This window comes from Cynara cardunculus (genome assembly GCF_001531365.2).
Source record: "Cynara cardunculus var. scolymus isolate 2C chromosome LG 6, CcrdV1, whole genome shotgun sequence".
Taxonomy (NCBI): domain Eukaryota; kingdom Viridiplantae; phylum Streptophyta; class Magnoliopsida; order Asterales; family Asteraceae; genus Cynara; species Cynara cardunculus.
The window spans coordinates 16,915,896-16,932,650 of NC_037533.1; the positions used below are offsets into that span (position 1 = coordinate 16,915,896).

The window sequence follows — 16,755 nt, forward strand, 5'->3', positions numbered from 1 at the left end:
TTGTGAAACAATACACCATGTAATATTTCATATGATTTTTTTTCCATCTATGGCTAGAATTTAATATAGTGATTAGTATATATTTGTTTCACAATGAATCACATATACCTCGTTCACAATGTGAACCTTTTTGGCATGTTTGCAAAAACAAAAAATATATGTAAAAAAGTTTCACATTATGAACCGAATACATATATGAAACAAATACTATGTGAAACAAATATATGTTCATCAATACATTAAATATTATACTTCAGATGAAAAAAAAACCATGTGAAACAAACCCTTAAAAGGTAGAGAAGTTCCTACAGTCTCACAAATTTTGAAGTTCCCAAATGATTAAACCCCATATATAGTAACCTATTCAGATGAAAATTCAATAACTTATGATAACTGTAAGATCCAATAAGAATCGCTCATTTTAGATAATTATGTTATTAATTAAACAAATAAAAAACGATAATTTAACAAATAAAAAAATAACTCATAAATGCATTTAATTAGTTTGTTTTTTTCAGTAAATAAAGAACTTATAACTCCCACAAATAGGACATATGGAGGGGAAATTGATCTTCTAACTAATTTTCTTCTTGGTTTACTTAAATATTACTACTTTAGCTAGGGATGCTCATGGGTTGGGTTGATCGGGTTGAAGACATTTTAATAACCCAACCCAACCCAAACCGTACGGGTTGATCGGGTTGATATTTTGGTACATTAAAATATTCTTCTAACCTTGAACATGTTATTTCTTTGCTCATAATTTCTTTTTCATCATTAACCATTTGATACAACTTATCCATACTTATTACGTATATCGCATTAAGTTAATTTTCTCAATTTACGTATATATGTTTACAATTACTAAACATATATACGAATAAGTTATATAGAGATGTAAATAAAATGAAAAAATGTGTATATGAATAGCGTACGTGATAGTGTAATTATCTAGTGTATATGTTAATAGAAATTCAACAATCATATTAAATCCAAGAAATAAATGGATATCGGGTTGGGTTAGGTTCAAATAATAATAACGCAATACCTACAGTTTGAAAATTTTACAACTCGATTAGACATCGGGTTGCTACGGGTTGAGTTATTTCTCATTGAATTGGGTTGGGTTGATCGGGTTGGTCGGATTTTTGACCACCCCTAACTTCAACAATATCTCCAGATCCGCAATATTAACTAAATGGCCAAAAAATTCAGAATCAACATAAATCTACAATAGCGACTACCATATCCACAATAATGATGATCATAGCGACAATCAGATCCGCAATAATTTGATTTTTTTTTGTCTTTTAGCTAATATGTAGACATAGCTAATATTGCAAAAAGTAGGTTGGAAATAATAAATAGCAAGTGAGGCAAACGACATCGTTCTTTATTTGAATGGTTAACATGACCAATACTACTAAAATACCTAATGTCAATAACAGTCAACATGCAACATAAACCATATGCTATTAAAGTTTCACAGACAATATAGAAGAAGTCTACAAGTATCGTGTACACAACTCGAGAGCTTAGAAACCATGAATCTTGATATGATCCTTCTTCACGATCCCCGCCTGTCCACCACAAACGGCAACTCAGTTAGCTGATAAGTTAGTTGTTGACTGATAAGCTAGTCACATTTAGTAAAAACGGCTCATAAGCTAGATGACAATGTAAAATGACATAAAAAAAAAACATGTTATAAAATTAATAAGGAAAATGTATGGGCTATAGTTGGAATAAGTAATTGAGACACTGTCTGAAGTAGCTTTTCAAAAAGTTAGCTTACGCTTTAATTAAGTTTTTTCAATAAGCTCAAAAATAGTTAGCTTATGATCACCAAAAATATCCTTCAAAACTATCAATCTACGCATTACTGGCATTTACAAACTCAAACCTTATAGGAAAACAAAGGCATAGCAAATTCAAGATTTTCTTTTTGAAGTATATAATATTTATATACAACAAATAGAACAAATAAACTCACACACCCTTCTCACCTTTAGTGAGGTCTAAGCCCCTAACCTCACTAAAAGGCCAAAGACTCACATACCGCTAGGCCAAAGGCATAGCAGATCCAAGAATTAGCAGACTCTTTCATGGATCGATGAGATAGAAGAAAAAAAGGGTCGAAAGAAACCCGAATTGAAAAAAATGTCACAACCTTTATTTAATTAAATTTCATACTTTATTTTTATTATTTGGGCAATAGATTATTAGAACTATTTCCCATATTTTAGTTTCTCTATTTAGGCAAATACCATTTAGCATTTTTTTTGGGGGGGGGGGGGGGGGTGGTTAACCGTTTGCATGTAGGCCAGCTTATGCATACCAACTAATCCCCCGTGTGACCACGAGTGGCCGAAGTTATCATTGGAATCGAGGTGAACCTCCGTGGCCACAAGGGCTTTAGCAACACCTGGATTCAAACCCGGGAAAGATGAGATTTCCACTGAATCCCCGAGTCTTAACAAGTGCACCACAACTTAAGTTGCCATCTGCCAAGATAGTTTCGCCTATAAAAAGGCGTCTTTGTAACCTTTTTTATCATGAAATAATATCGTCACTCTCAAAGTGTTGTGCATACCTGAGTAAGAAAACTCGAGACGTTCTTCCGCTGATCACCTTGGAGCTGAATGACCTTCATAATCAAAAACGAAAAAAAATATAACAATATGAAATCAAGATCAAGTCAAACGTGACTCATTTTAGGATATAACCTTAAATGAGATTTTAATCAAATTCATGACCTCCTGACCCATTAAAAATCAATATGGCTTCATATTCATGAGTCATGAGGTCACAGGTTTAATTAAAATCTCGTTATATATGTAGGGTCGGGTTCTGGTGAGAAGGAGAGTTAAGATGAGAAGCGTTTGAAGCAATCTCTACCCTTGGATGCACATTAGGATCAGATGCACCAGATCAAGAGCGATTCATGGGTGGGTTTGAGATTAAAGGTGGTCAACGGTCAAGATCCCTTTTTACACTTCTCACCTTAACTCTCTTCTCACACAATCCTTCACCTATATATATATGGGGTCTGACGAAGGAACTTGTGAGAAACAAAGTTAAGATGAGAAGCGTAAAGAAGAGATCTCGAAGAAATCTCAACCCTTGATCACTTCTAATATCATGCCCATCCATGAATTGCATTTTAGAAGGAAATTGATCCGGTGCATCTCGATGCATTTCATCAGTGTTGATCTTCAATTAGGATTGATACAAGGGTGGAAGTCCCTTCTTACCCTTCTCACCATAACTTCACTTCTCAACGAAACCCAACCCTATGGAGCCTTCATTTGAGAACCCACAAAATTGTGATAACCTTTATAACCGTGCATCATGGGCAATTTCACATGATTTTTTTCCATCTATGGCTTCGGTTTTTGGTGTACCGACTGACATATATTTGTTTCACAATGTGCACATTTATTATTTGTTGTAAAACAAAAAACACAACTAAAAAGTTTCACATCACGAAACGATACATATGAAACAAACACATTATGTTCATCAATATATTAAATTATAACCTAAGATGGAAAAAACCATGTGAAACAATCAATATTTCAGAATAATAGTTCTCACGGTTATCACAATATATATGGTTCTCAAATGATTAAGCCTATATATATATATATATATATGTAATGTTAGTAGGAGGGGTGCAAAAGAAACCTGGCCTAGCTCGGGATCCTGGACGACGGTGCCATTGCAGCAAAACTCCTTCTTGAGGTCCTTCAGAATCTTATTGTAACTGAAATCCTTTTTAAGTCCCTGAACCGTTGTCAAACTTTTCCGACCATTTCGCTGTTGAACACGAATATGAACGTATTCTTTCGACCCAGCACCAGAGTCCTCAGCATTTGCTTCTGCAAACGGGTCTGTAACCAACAAAATCACTATATTACGTCCTATCCGGGATTACAGATATCACCTTTAAGATTATTTTCATCAAGTGTTGTTTAAAACATTAGATGAATCAGGAACAGAATTGCATTTGTTGCAACACCAGATTGATTTTTTTTACAAAATGAAGAAAGCCGATGCAGATACAATGAAAAATCAGAATATTTAAGTTTTCGATATGGGTGTGTTTGGTATCCAGACAGGCACGACAGAACAATTGTTCAGCGTTTGATAAGACAAAACTGGACAAGACATATAAAATGACCAATTTACCCCTTATTGTTGTCTATATCTTTTATATATCTTGATTAATTTATGTAATTTATTAAATTATAATAAAATACATATTTTTATAACAAAATATATAATTAAAAAGTTTTCATCAAAACGATTAAAATGACACCAAAATAAAAGGTTTTATGTAATTTCCAATTTTTAATTTATACATTTTCTATATTATTTTTTATTATTAAATATTTAATGAACTACATCAATTAACCAATATATAGAAACCGTATAAAAATAATATTTTGAGGCCAGTAAAGTGAAAGTATAAACAGCATAAGATACGATACAGAAATTTAGAGAATGAATAAAATGTATAGAGGTAGACGTATTTGATGTTTTAGAAGAGAATTAGGTTTTATTTTGAAGTTATATTGATAATGTATAGGTTGTTCCACCTTGTTCCATGGGGTGGGGTGGAACACGCCTGTTCCACTATGTTTCACGTAAAAATCATGTCAAACGTGAATCAGTGATCCTCGTTATGTTCAGTCATGTCCAATGTACCAAACGCACCCTACGTAGACAGGACTGGATGGGCTAGAGTGAGGTAAGCGGGTAAAGAATTTTGGAAGGTTTTAGGGCTTTAATTTGATATGGGTATTTTTGTAACTTACCAATCTTATATCATCTCCATGATTTTGGACAGCAAAAAAATGCATTTTTGTGCCATTCAGGTGTCTCATGTAACAATCTAATGTCGCACCAAACGTTGAACTAAGGCCCCGTTTACTAACCTCTTAACACCTCTTAGCGGGTAAGAGGCTCTTACCTTGGTAAGAGGTGAGGTGTTCACTAAAACAAAACCTATCTCTTACTGCTGGTCGAACAGCTGACTGGAGACAGAGTTATCATCTATGCCTACCATGGTCAGTACTCGCCTACCATGGTCAGTACTCGGTGCTCATTTTCCTTATCTACCCATTACCCATTACTTACTGTTAAGAACTCATGGCTGTACAAAATCCAACATCTTTACATCCCACACACAAAATCGATCCTCCATAGCTGTTCTTATCCTCCTCCAGATGTGTCCTCTATTCCCCCTTCTAGTTTCGTGTTTCGATATCATCCCTGTAATCAGTATCGCCCAGCTGTGCTTTTGGATTAGGGCTTGGACTTCCTTTTTTCTTAAACTCTTTTCTTCCCTCGTGGTTATTTCTTCTTTTTCATCCTCTCCAATAGCTCTATGTCAATTGGTGAAGGAATCCCTTGATGTTTTCTTTGGGTATTGTGTGCAGAGAAGATAGAAGGGGAAATTGGTTTTAACTTTTTAGTAGGGGTTTTTATCTAAAAGAAATATATTTATTTAACATTTGGTAAATAGGGGTATGATAGTCATTTTCAACTAATCAGCACTTAATATAAAACATTAACTGATACTCGGCATTTAACCGAGCTAGACCTCATATCCTAGTAAGATCTCTTACCGCAGAGAGCGCTTACCCAATTTTTGGGTAAGCCTCAAGGCGGAAATATATACACCAAAATATATGTATATATACTAAATATATATATTATACACGATAGGTGAAGGAACGTGTGAGAAGGAAAGTTATGGTGAGAAGCGTAAGAAGATATCTGAACCCTTGATCATTTTTAATCTCATGCCGATCCATGAATTGCGCTTTAAAAGGGAATTGATTTGGTGCATCTCAATGCACCTTATTAGCGTTGACATTCAATTAGGATTGATCCAAGGTGGAGATCTCTTCTTACGCTTCTCACCATAACTTCCCTTCTCATCGCAACCCAACACGTACACAATAACACAAAATATATAACATTAGGTAGTTGATTCACTTTTCAGAAATAATTTTTCCCCCAAAGTAAAAACGATGATGATGATGATGATGATGATAAATCACAAGTTTAAAATTTTATAAGAAGATGCAATGATTTTTAATCGACCATAGAACGGTTTTGGTACTCAAAATCAACATATGTGGTCTTGATGAAAGGTGCTTACCAAAGGCGCTAGGAATTTGGATGTCGAGTTCAGACATGAAACTTTGCTGATGAAGTGAAAAGTCAACCGAAGATCTTATCAATATAACCGATGCCCGGATCTGGATCAAGAAATACACATACAAGTCAAAACAAAAACTTAATACTTTGACCAGCGAAAATAAAAGCATTAAAAAAGCAATTAGAGAATAAAGCCAAACCAAACAAACCCAGTATGTCCCACCCGAATGTGGGGTCTGGGAGGGATAATATGTACACAAACCTAACCTCTACTCGAAACAGTAGAGAGCGATTGTTTCCTTAAAGAAACCCAACTTGTGAAAAGTGTATGAAAGTGTGAAAGTGGGACACACATATATGCAACCTAACACATAAGTGGTCCCACAGGTCCTCAAATCCTTAATGTCTCCACAAACTCCTAGTTGAGGTCATGTCTTAAAAAATGCCTGAAGTCCTCATGTCAAGTCTCAGAACATCTCCAAAAATAGAGAAAATGGGGCTTCAGTCTCTATTTTGCTCCAACAGATTCTCTATATTGTTCTCTAAAATAGAAAATACTAAAGAAATCTCCCAAGTTTACGGAGTTCTCTAAAACTTGATGTGCGAAGAGAGAAATTAACTTTTTATTCACTTCCACCAATGAGATTGAATTATTATTATTTTATATAAATTGCATCTGAAAAGTGTATTGGGATGATAAATGTATAAAATATTTTAATAACATAATAAATGTTGAAATCTCTAAAATAGAGCAATCAGTTGGAATTAAATGTAATTCTTTTTAGAAATTTTGACTTTTAGTTCTCTATTTTAGAGAAATTATAGAGAAGTTGTGGGAGATGCTCTCAGATGTTCTTCCCACGTCCTTCCCTACATGCCCCTCCTCCCCAAGCGCTCAAGCCATTACACACTCTACCCTCCTCGTTGATGCCAACAATAACCCCAACAAACGCTCCCTAGCCAACGAAATCTTCATTCTTTCGAATTATATGTGTTACACCACACCTAGGGCATGTTTGTTAGCAGCTTGATGAGCTTAATGGACTCACAACTTATTCGGTCAGTTAGAAAGTGGCTTATTCAGTAGCCTCCAACAAGCGTGCCCAAACCAACTAAGTCTTCACTCTCTAAATTTATTTGTGTTACACCACACCTAGGACATGTTTGTTAGCAGCTCAAGTTTTTTCCAAACTTGCTCTCTCAATCAAAAAAACACACTCCTTCCATCTATGAAAAAATCTCCCAACCAAAAACCTTACCAATATACACAAACAAATTAATCCACACAAACAGCTTTATTCATAAGGGACTAAATGGAAACCCAACCAAATAGCCCCCTAGTTTTGCTCAAGAGTCCTTATTTGGCATCTTGTCCAACATAGTTCGGCCACAAGTCCACATGAGTGTATCCTAGATTCTACCACTTCTAAGTTCTAACTTCTTTTCAAGCACCTTCTTTACCGCCCAACACACCACCCCATATGACAGGACTTGTTGGGATTTGCTACCATAAGAATTTACCTTTTTACCGTTTTAGCTTCATGGTGCCTTTTTGACACACAACACTCAAGTGACAGCTCTCAATTATTCCCACTCTTATAAAACCTAGGTAATTGAAAAACTGTCCTTTTTGCAATACCCTTTGTTCATGTATTTTATAACCAAAATCCAAGTAATAACCTCATGTGGAATTTGGACATACAAAACAAACCCAGAATCCAAACAGCCGTTAGATGAAAAAGTAACCTCAAGATATCCATGGAAGACAGTAAGAGGCTGTTTGGTTGGTTTTCCAGTAAATCCTGCACGGATAAAGCTATCTGTGTGGATTCATTTGTATGTATTGATTGGAAAGATTTTCGTTTGGGACAGTTTTTTCATAGACGGAAGATACCTGTTTTTTATTGGGAGGAGCAGGTTTTGGAAAAACTTGGCTTTCTGAATAAAACTTACTGAATAAGATTGTAAGAGGTTGTTTGGTTGGTTTTTCATTAAGTAATATATGAATGAAGTTGTTTGTGTGGATTAATCTGTCAGCCTGTATAGATTGGGAAGGTTTTTTCATAGATGGAAGATGGGTGATTTTTAATTGGGGGGAGCAGGTTTGAAAAAAAACTTGGCTTTCTGCATAAATTTCCTAGTAGAAGCTTAATGAATAAGTCCCTTTCTATATCATTAAGCCACTACCTAGCAGCAGCATATAGCTGACAGAATAAGTTGTTGATTCTCATCATGCTAACAAACAGACCCTAATTCTGCTAAACCGTTAGCTTCCTCTCCACCACAGACAAATTAGGGTTTGAACAAGTTTGGTCAACTAAAACCAAGAAAACCATACCTGAAGGAAATCTATAACCGAGATAACAAATAAAGCTACCAATTCGAAAGCCAGATCACACAAACAGATCAAATATATTTAGCATCACATCCCAACAATTTAACAAAATCGATAATTAGCATGACAAATTTACCACAAATAAACCTTACATGAAGAATCCCAACAAATAAAACAGTAGCGAATATTAAAAATTCCCCAAAAACAAAGTCAAATCTGCTGAAATTACCTCCAAGAACGATCAAACATACAAATTAGAACAACCCCGGATGCAAAAGGGGGGCTTCTGCTATAAATACTACGTGATAAACATGATAGTATGAAATCAAACAGCCACAACCATGTAATCAATCACACATACGATGACGATTGCGAAGAAAATCGATTGAAGATGGGAAGAAAGAGTACCTGATCCGATTATTAGAGTTCAGAGTGAAGAAGGAAACGGGATAGAAGAACCCTAAAAAGAGCGGACAAATCCGAACGAACGATTGATTTGGGTTTTGTCACCAGATTCACAATACAAGGCGCAGAATATATGGCGATCATCTACGGGCTTGGGCCGTTCCGGTTCCGGGCCCGGGCCGATAATTTTTTCGCTCAACCGACATGATATTACAAAATATTTATTCACCTAATATTTCAACAGAGATTTTTAACACATTACTAGTTGTGTATCTGCGTAATGCAGCGGGAGTCATGAATTTTAATGATTTTGAAGTTTCACTGGTTTTATAAGATAAGATTTAACGATGATATATGTTATACTTGGTCTTTACATATTAATACAATTTGAATAAATAAGAGCTATGGTTCCAATTAAAGACTATCAATGAAAAAAATTATATGACAGTTTAAAATCAAATATATTTAAAATCCAACATATTTAAACGACTCCACAAATGTGTTCGATTTACACCAAGAGCAAATAACCAAAAAACTTGAGTTTTAAAATAAACACTCAAAACCAATAAAGAAAACTACAAAATTGACAGATTATAAGCCATGAAAAGACCAAAAAAAATGGGTTTTAGAATGAAATTTAAATTGTTTACTCTCTTTCTTGTCCAAAAACTCAGATTAAGATTGAATTAATACATGTATATATATACATTTTAAAAAAACCCAAGAACATATTAATTCAAAACATATTATACAGTGTAATTTGGACAGTGTAATTTGGACAGCCTAACCCCAAAATATATAGTATATATATATAAATAAATAACTATAAAAATATAAATCGTAAATATTAAAATATTTTTTTACAATATATATAACATATAATAATATAATTAAGTCAAAAACTATTCAATATTTGACTCATTTCGAAGATATTAACGAGACGACTATAATTGTGTAACTTGTTAAAATAAAAAYGTATTTTTTAAACATGTTTTAATTGATATACGATTATGTATATTAATTTGATAAATGTTTAAAATGAAACATTTAAAAGTAAATGACGTAAAGTAAATTAATTAATTAATTATAAGGGAATAAAATGTAAATTTAAAATTTAAAAAAAAATGGGTTGTGAAATGATGAGTGTATGTGAGGAGAAGAGAGGTTGAAAAAGTGATAAAGGGTATTTTGCTCATTTAGTATTTTAAGACTTTTGTTAAATTTGCTTTATAAGATAGTATAGATATAACATATCATATATTATATATATTTGGGTGACGGTTGTTACTGAGTTGAAGGAATCCAACTTCAAACCACTTCTAAATCAGTTTAATAAAAAAGTTTATTCAAATGCTTATCCGGTAAGTGTTTACTTATAGGAGTCAACACTATAATTTATTTTGATGAGTAAGATTTTAGTACATCAAAACGTATTGAATGCAACAATTTACCGTGTAAGCGTTTACCTGCTTAAGAATCGTAATCTTCTCTTATTAGGTAAGACTCTACATCTTTTTCATCGCTCTTACCCGGTAAGATTCTTGGCCCCTTGTCATGTTCATCCGATAAGAAAATTTATTCGGTAAGCACTTACCAAATAAGAGTTTAGTAAACAGACCATAAGTTATTAATTATATATAAAATTTAATCAACTATAATAATATGATGGGCCCGGCAGGTTTGTCCAAATTCTTTGTTTTCATTACCCAAACTCCCCCATTAATTTTAGCGATCCAACTCAAACCTGCCTATTTTTTCAATAATGGTTATCCAAACCCGCTTTTCTAAGAGTCTGAGTAATGGGCGTACCACCCGTGAACAGCTCTAACATATAAGTATCTGATACCCATGTAAAAAAGACCTCTGACCGAGTTGGGTTGCTTTCCATGCCCTGCCTTTTGATTTGGATAAAAATCCTCCCATTAAAACTGTGAATGAATATCATTGTATAAATACCCGTTACCTAAAAAAGTAAATTACGGTTTGAGAACTTTAAAATTTGTGAGACTCGTAAGAATTTTTATCTTATACATTTGTTTTACATTATTTTTTATCTAAGTACATTATTTAATATATTGACTAATATGTGTTTGTTTCACAATGTGTTTACTTCAGGTGTGTTTAATTTCAGTGTAAAGCTTTTGTTTCACAAACACGTCAAAAAGGTTCACATTATGAACCGAATACTACAAACAACATATGTCAATTGTTACATTAAATTATAGTCATAAATGAAGAAAAATCATATGAAATGGTACATGATGCATTAGTTCTCGGATATATCACGATCTGAACAGTTCTCAAGATAAGGTGCCCTAAAAATATATAAAATCTCATTGTGTTTTAATTTTATTGGTAGGAGAGGATTTAGATGTATGGTTTTCGGATAACATATATTTATCCAGATTTCGACTATAAATTTATATCAAACGTTATTATTTAAGCAATAACTAAAAGTAAACCACAAGGGTGGTGTCTGATTGGTTTAAGCTTGGCTCAAAAAGTCAAAAGTACCAGAAGGTCTCAAATTCAAATCAAATGAAGAATAAAAATCCCCTTGTGGCCACGGAGGTTCAAATGCAGTGACTCTATGTTATCTACAAAGCAGGTAGTCGTCTTGGAATTAGTCGGCTCGCATAGCGGGTTCGATATCCAAGTTAATAAAAAAATGAAATTAAAGTAGTTAGAATTTGATCCTATTGTGGAATGTAAATTTATTCCATATTTGAAGATTACAGGGTTTTTTTTAATTAACATAGATATCAAACCTGCTATGCGAGCCGATTAATCCCATGACAACCACTCACTTTGTTTATTTTGATTTTGATTTTCCTTCAAATTAAATTTTATGTTTGGTTTTCAATCACACCTGTAATTCAATTGTTCTGCGTTTATTTGAAAACGGAAATGCATATTGTGATATGGATCAGGCTAAGACTACATAGATGAATTTAGACTTACCACAACAGTATAAGAAATAAATATACAGACTAAAGAGTAAATGACAACCTTGGTCCATGTGGTTCACGCTTTTTATTCATTTTTTATCCGATGATAAATAATAAATACGAGGGATGGGTTTACAGGTTTGCATTTTTGCACTCTTTGAGTCCATGTCTCTAAATACATTAATAAAATTATGTTACATAGAGGGGCAATTTGGTCTTTTTAACTTTTTATTTGAAGTTTTCCTCTAATCTACATCTCCTTAATGACATTCGTCTTTACCGAATCTCGTGATGATGATATGCCCCCCGCCCCCTCAAAATCAAACTATGGGATTTGGTCTTGAAGTCACATGATGTGGAGATTAAATCGAGAGAGGAGGAAGATCGAGAGGGCATTAATCTCCTCTCGATCTAAATGTGAATATCGCCTTTGATACGATCATGGATCTTACTGGAGGAAGTTGCAGGTGATGGTCGTAGCGTGGTAGGGTTGTTAGAGGGCATTGATCTCCTCTGAATATCGAACTCTGAAAAAACATAAAAGATTGTATAACATGTTACCAAGAGTTGTCACCTTCATTTGGGTAAGACTCTCCATCCTTATCATCGCTTTTATCATATAAGATTATTGGTATTTGACATGTCCATCCGGTAAGCTGGACATTTAGCAACCGACCACTTAATCCTTGTTAAAAATAAACTTTTCTTGCATTGGTGGAAATTTTTAGATATAAATTTTTGTTAGGGTCTCTTTATTAACAACTTATTAGGACCGACAACTTATTCGATAAGCTAGCTACACATACCATTTGACAGTGGCTTAATGACATAAAAACTTGCCAATCTAATAACGAATAAGGGATTGTTTGTTTGAAACAACTTATGTTTTTCTACAAAATCACTTATCAAATTATTATAAGTCAGAAGAGTTTAATATTTTTAAAAACTTCTTATACCGGTTTAGCTCCGATATAAATTATTTATCCAAAGATTCAAAAATATTTATTACCAATGACACACCAAAATAAGTCAATAAATTGTTTTTATAAACGATGGGAACAAAATCTAAAACCTTACCGATACACAGGAACAGATTAATCAGACATACATACACCAAACAATCGGTGGATCTCTTAACTGAACGTCTGAACCCCTTCCTGCTCCCCGCCGGCTGTTGGAAACATCCGTCGCTCCCTCGAATACGTAACTCTCGGTCTCATACACCAAACGGCGCATAATCCCATTCAGAATCTCCGCCGCCGGCGTTCAGGTATTCGTCTCTCCGTTCATGCTATCATTTCCCCCCTGATTCCAAAATTTTCGATTTTCTTCAAAGTTGTGCATATGCTTTGGTAGATTTTGTGCGTGTTCGGGAGAGTTAATTCTGATTTGTGCAATCAGAGTGATACCAGGGGCTACTGAAGAAACTGTGTTTAGAAGCACGACTGTATTACTACACAACTAACCTTAGACGTCGATGGCTCCTGCTGTTCCTAGATCTGGAGATGCCATTTTCGCTAACGTCGAGCGCGTGGTAAGTTTTCTACATCGGAAATCAATTGTCAGTATCTCGGTACTCGATTCAGATTCTGATTGCTAATTTGTTTCATGATTTGTAAATGCGATTGTTCACAGAACGCTGAGTTGTTCACTCTGACGTATGGAGCGATCGTGCGACAATTGCTTACGGATCTGGAAGAGGTTGAGGAAGTCAATAAGCAGCTTGATCAAATGTATGTATTAGTTTTTTGTGTTTTCAGTTTCATTATTATGTATGGCAATGTGAGTATGAGGTATTGAAAATTGAAATTCAATGTGAAGTTGTGAAAGTGTGAGCGATCATCATCATCTGACCCTTTCTTCTACATTCAGGGGGTATAATATTGGGATTCGTCTAATTGATGAGTTCCTCGCAAAATCTAATGTCACCAGATGTGTTGATTTTAGGGAGACCGCTGAAGTCATTGCGAAGGTACGCTCTTCTTCTCTTGTGTGTTTTGCACGTCTGATAAACTTCCAATATGATTTGGCAATTTTCTGGCGTTCCAAGTAGTTGGCCATACAACATATGTTCACGCAAATGTTTCTGTGGGACCTTAGGGGAAGTTACGGGTATCAAATCGATCCTGGTTGTTTGTGCACAATAGTAAGGTGGAGTTGGTGTTTAAGAATTTGAAGGTTTTTCGTGGGATATAGCATCAAGTCTGCTCCAACTATAAACTAGAAGATTCAATTGAATTAACATGAAATGTATGTGCTGGAGAGTTATCCTATAATGTTATCTTAGCATTAGAATTGTAAGGTTTCTTTTTCTTCGCCTTAGAAGGTAAGGAGGGGACCTGCCTATCTGAATGTGTCTGGGCAATAGCATGGTGGAGTTGGCGTCTAAATATTTGATTCGACCAACACAAACGAAAACAAATTTTGTATATAATATAGTGTCGAACCTACTTAACAGGAAAAAACTAGCATGTTTGATCAACCTGACATGAGATTCATCTTGTGAATTGTTATCCTTCAATGTTATCAATTATTAAGCATTAGATTTGTAGGATCTTTTTCTCTTAGTTATCTTTGGTGTAAAGCTAGCCGCCCTTTACTAGTCAGGTGCATGCTTTTATTGGATGAAAATAACCAAACTTGGGGTTGTGGGTTAGCTTAAATCTCTTGAGTGGCTATTACATGATGCTACCAATTGATGAGTTGCACCATGATTGAATTAGTAAATGTGATCATAATTTGGCGTAGTTGGTTTGCTCTACAATTAATGCATACAAACACACTTCTATATTGATATATTTAAATGTCTTTCACTGTTCATTATCTTGGATATTTGTCCATTTACGTAAATTTCTTTTTCCTTATTCTACTATCCAGTCTAATCGACACCTTGTAAAACAGGTTGGCTTCAAAATGTTTCTAGGGGTCACTGCGTCTGTGACTAACTGGGATTCAGAGGGAACGTCCTGTAGCCTTATTTTGGAGGATAATCCACTTGTAGACTTCGTTGAGCTTCCAGACACTTGTCAAGGTTTATATTACTGCAACATTTTAAGCGGAGTTGTCAGGGGAGCTCTAGAAATGGTACGTTATGCTCGGTATCTTGAACTCTTCCCACATGTTAGTCTCATTTTGCTTAGCATTTTTTTTTGTAATTGGTGAAATAGATCTGGGAAGGGATGTGGTGGGGCCGTTGGGTTATACAGCAACTATATATAATTAATTAATTATAGACAATTAGTATGCATTTGGTACGCGGGACAGGACAACAAACATTTGTCTGAGTTAGGACTTCACTTGGACAGGACCAGACTAAGGGTAAGCGCTTATCGGTAAAATTCAACACTATCATTTACTTATCGGGTAAGATTAGTCCACCAAAACGGTATCGTATGCAACAATTTACCCGGTAAGCGCTAACCGTGGTAAGAGTCGTCTCCCTCACTTACTTGGTAAGAGACTCTCGGTCCTTGCCTTCACTCTTAATGGGTAAGATTCGTGGTCCTTGTCATATTCATCCAGTAAGGTAATATGACCTGGTAAGCACCTACCCGGGTAAGTGTTTGGTAAACAGCCGCTAAGTGGGACAAAAATGCATTTATTTTGTCCCACACTCCCACCAAACAGGTGGAACGAAAATCCAGAAGATAAAACAAGATTGGTAAATTACTAAATTACCCATGCCAAATTAAAATGTTAAAACCTTGCACAATTCTTTCACTTGCCTACCTCACTTATGACTGCCAGCTCCGTTACTTCCAGTCCACCTCATTTGTGTACCCAACAGACCCTCTAAGCAAACCACTGGATCAATCTGTTTGATGCATACATTTGCAGCCTCAAACATTAAACTTTGGGTAAATATTATATATTGTTGATTGGGTTAATTTCCTGATAAGTAAGCATGTATCCAACTGCAAATCACCTAGCATGGTACATCAAAAGATGTTTTTACTAGAAATGTCTTAGTTCTTGTTTTAGAAAAACTCGAATAAACCACACCCGTGGGGGTGAATTTTTTCCATCTGCCTATTGATGCATCTCCCAGAATTCATTGAACAATAAATGGATGTAAGGTTCGAGCTAAAGTCCTTTAGGGTTTTTAGGGTGCGTTTGGTACACAGGACAGGACGAAACAAAAACTTGTTGACGGGACCAAGTGTTTTTGTCCCACCAAAAGAGGTGGAAAAAAATGAGGGAGATGAGACAACATGGTAAATTACTAAACTACTCATGTCAAATTTAACACCCAAACTCTAATACGTTTACGTACCAAATGCATCATCAAGGAAGTTCTAACCACTTGAATAGGCCCATCTGGACAGAAACATCTTCATTCTTGGTAACACTTTTGCGGTGTCAACTGAGAGTGATTTCCTCTTTTCTTCGGCCCGTCCCACCCAGTCTGCATACCAAACGCACCCAGATAGAACACTTATAGGCTGATATTGTGGATCATGATTCGTTTTATTCTCACATAGTCTACCATTCTAGAGACTCAACACACTCGGGCAATCTGCACTGGTCTAGCCCCTCTCAACACTGATAATTTGTGCCCGTCTTGCCTCCATGGAAAGGGGGGATGTTAAGAGTCTTACATCGACTAGACTGGGCTATTTCACCTCCATATATGTTGGAACCCCCTTTCTCTCCTCAAAACGTTTTTTTGGAGAGTAAATCTGGGATTCCATGTATTCTCACATTAACCATTCTTCAAAGTTCTTCGGTATCCGTTGACTGTTTATATTTAGAAAGTCGTTGTAACCTGTAACTGACTGCAATTTAATCCACTTGATATTAATAAACAAGTCCCATGTCTGAATGGACACGATCCTGCGAACAAGTGATGGTAGTTTGGCTAGAAATTCCATGCATGGCATCTTTGAGTCCATCAAA

General features: G+C 35.2%; 2 protein-coding genes across 5 annotated transcripts in view; one reads left to right on the plus strand and one right to left on the minus strand.

Moving 5' to 3' along the window:
- Positions 1–1,339: 1,339 nt before the first annotated feature.
- On the minus strand, positions 1,340–9,025 carry LOC112514340 (protein translation factor SUI1 homolog). Of its 2 annotated transcripts, none has more exons than XM_025120757.1 (5): positions 8,915–9,025; positions 6,173–6,272; positions 3,688–3,893; positions 2,594–2,647; positions 1,340–1,580 (listed from the first exon to the last, which is right to left on the minus strand). In XM_025120757.1, the coding sequence occupies exons 2-5, from the start codon at positions 6,207–6,209 to the stop codon at positions 1,536–1,538; spliced, it is 342 nt and encodes a 113-aa protein (XP_024976525.1). In that variant the 5' UTR covers positions 6,210–6,272; positions 8,915–9,025; the 3' UTR covers positions 1,340–1,535. The 2 variants fall into 2 exon arrangements, with proteins under 2 accessions (XP_024976525.1, XP_024976526.1); XM_025120758.1 differs by lacking the exon at positions 1,340–1,580 and adding an exon at positions 2,478–2,522.
- A 3,934-nt stretch (positions 9,026–12,959) lies between these two features.
- LOC112514462 (trafficking protein particle complex subunit 3-like) overlaps positions 12,960–16,755 on the plus strand; it is a 4,882-nt gene continuing 1,086 nt past the window's right edge. The window contains exons 1-5 of one of the 3 annotated variants that reach the window (XM_025120945.1): positions 12,960–13,129; positions 13,261–13,393; positions 13,495–13,592; positions 13,732–13,831; positions 14,761–14,943. In XM_025120945.1, the coding sequence (XP_024976713.1) occupies positions 13,337–13,393; positions 13,495–13,592; positions 13,732–13,831; positions 14,761–14,943 (438 nt within the window). In that variant the 5' untranslated portion in view covers positions 12,960–13,129; positions 13,261–13,336. Of the gene's footprint in view, positions 13,130–13,215; positions 13,394–13,494; positions 13,593–13,731; positions 13,832–14,760; positions 14,944–16,755 lie in introns of all 3 variants that reach the window. The other 2 variants (XM_025120944.1, XM_025120946.1) reach the window with 2 other exon arrangements.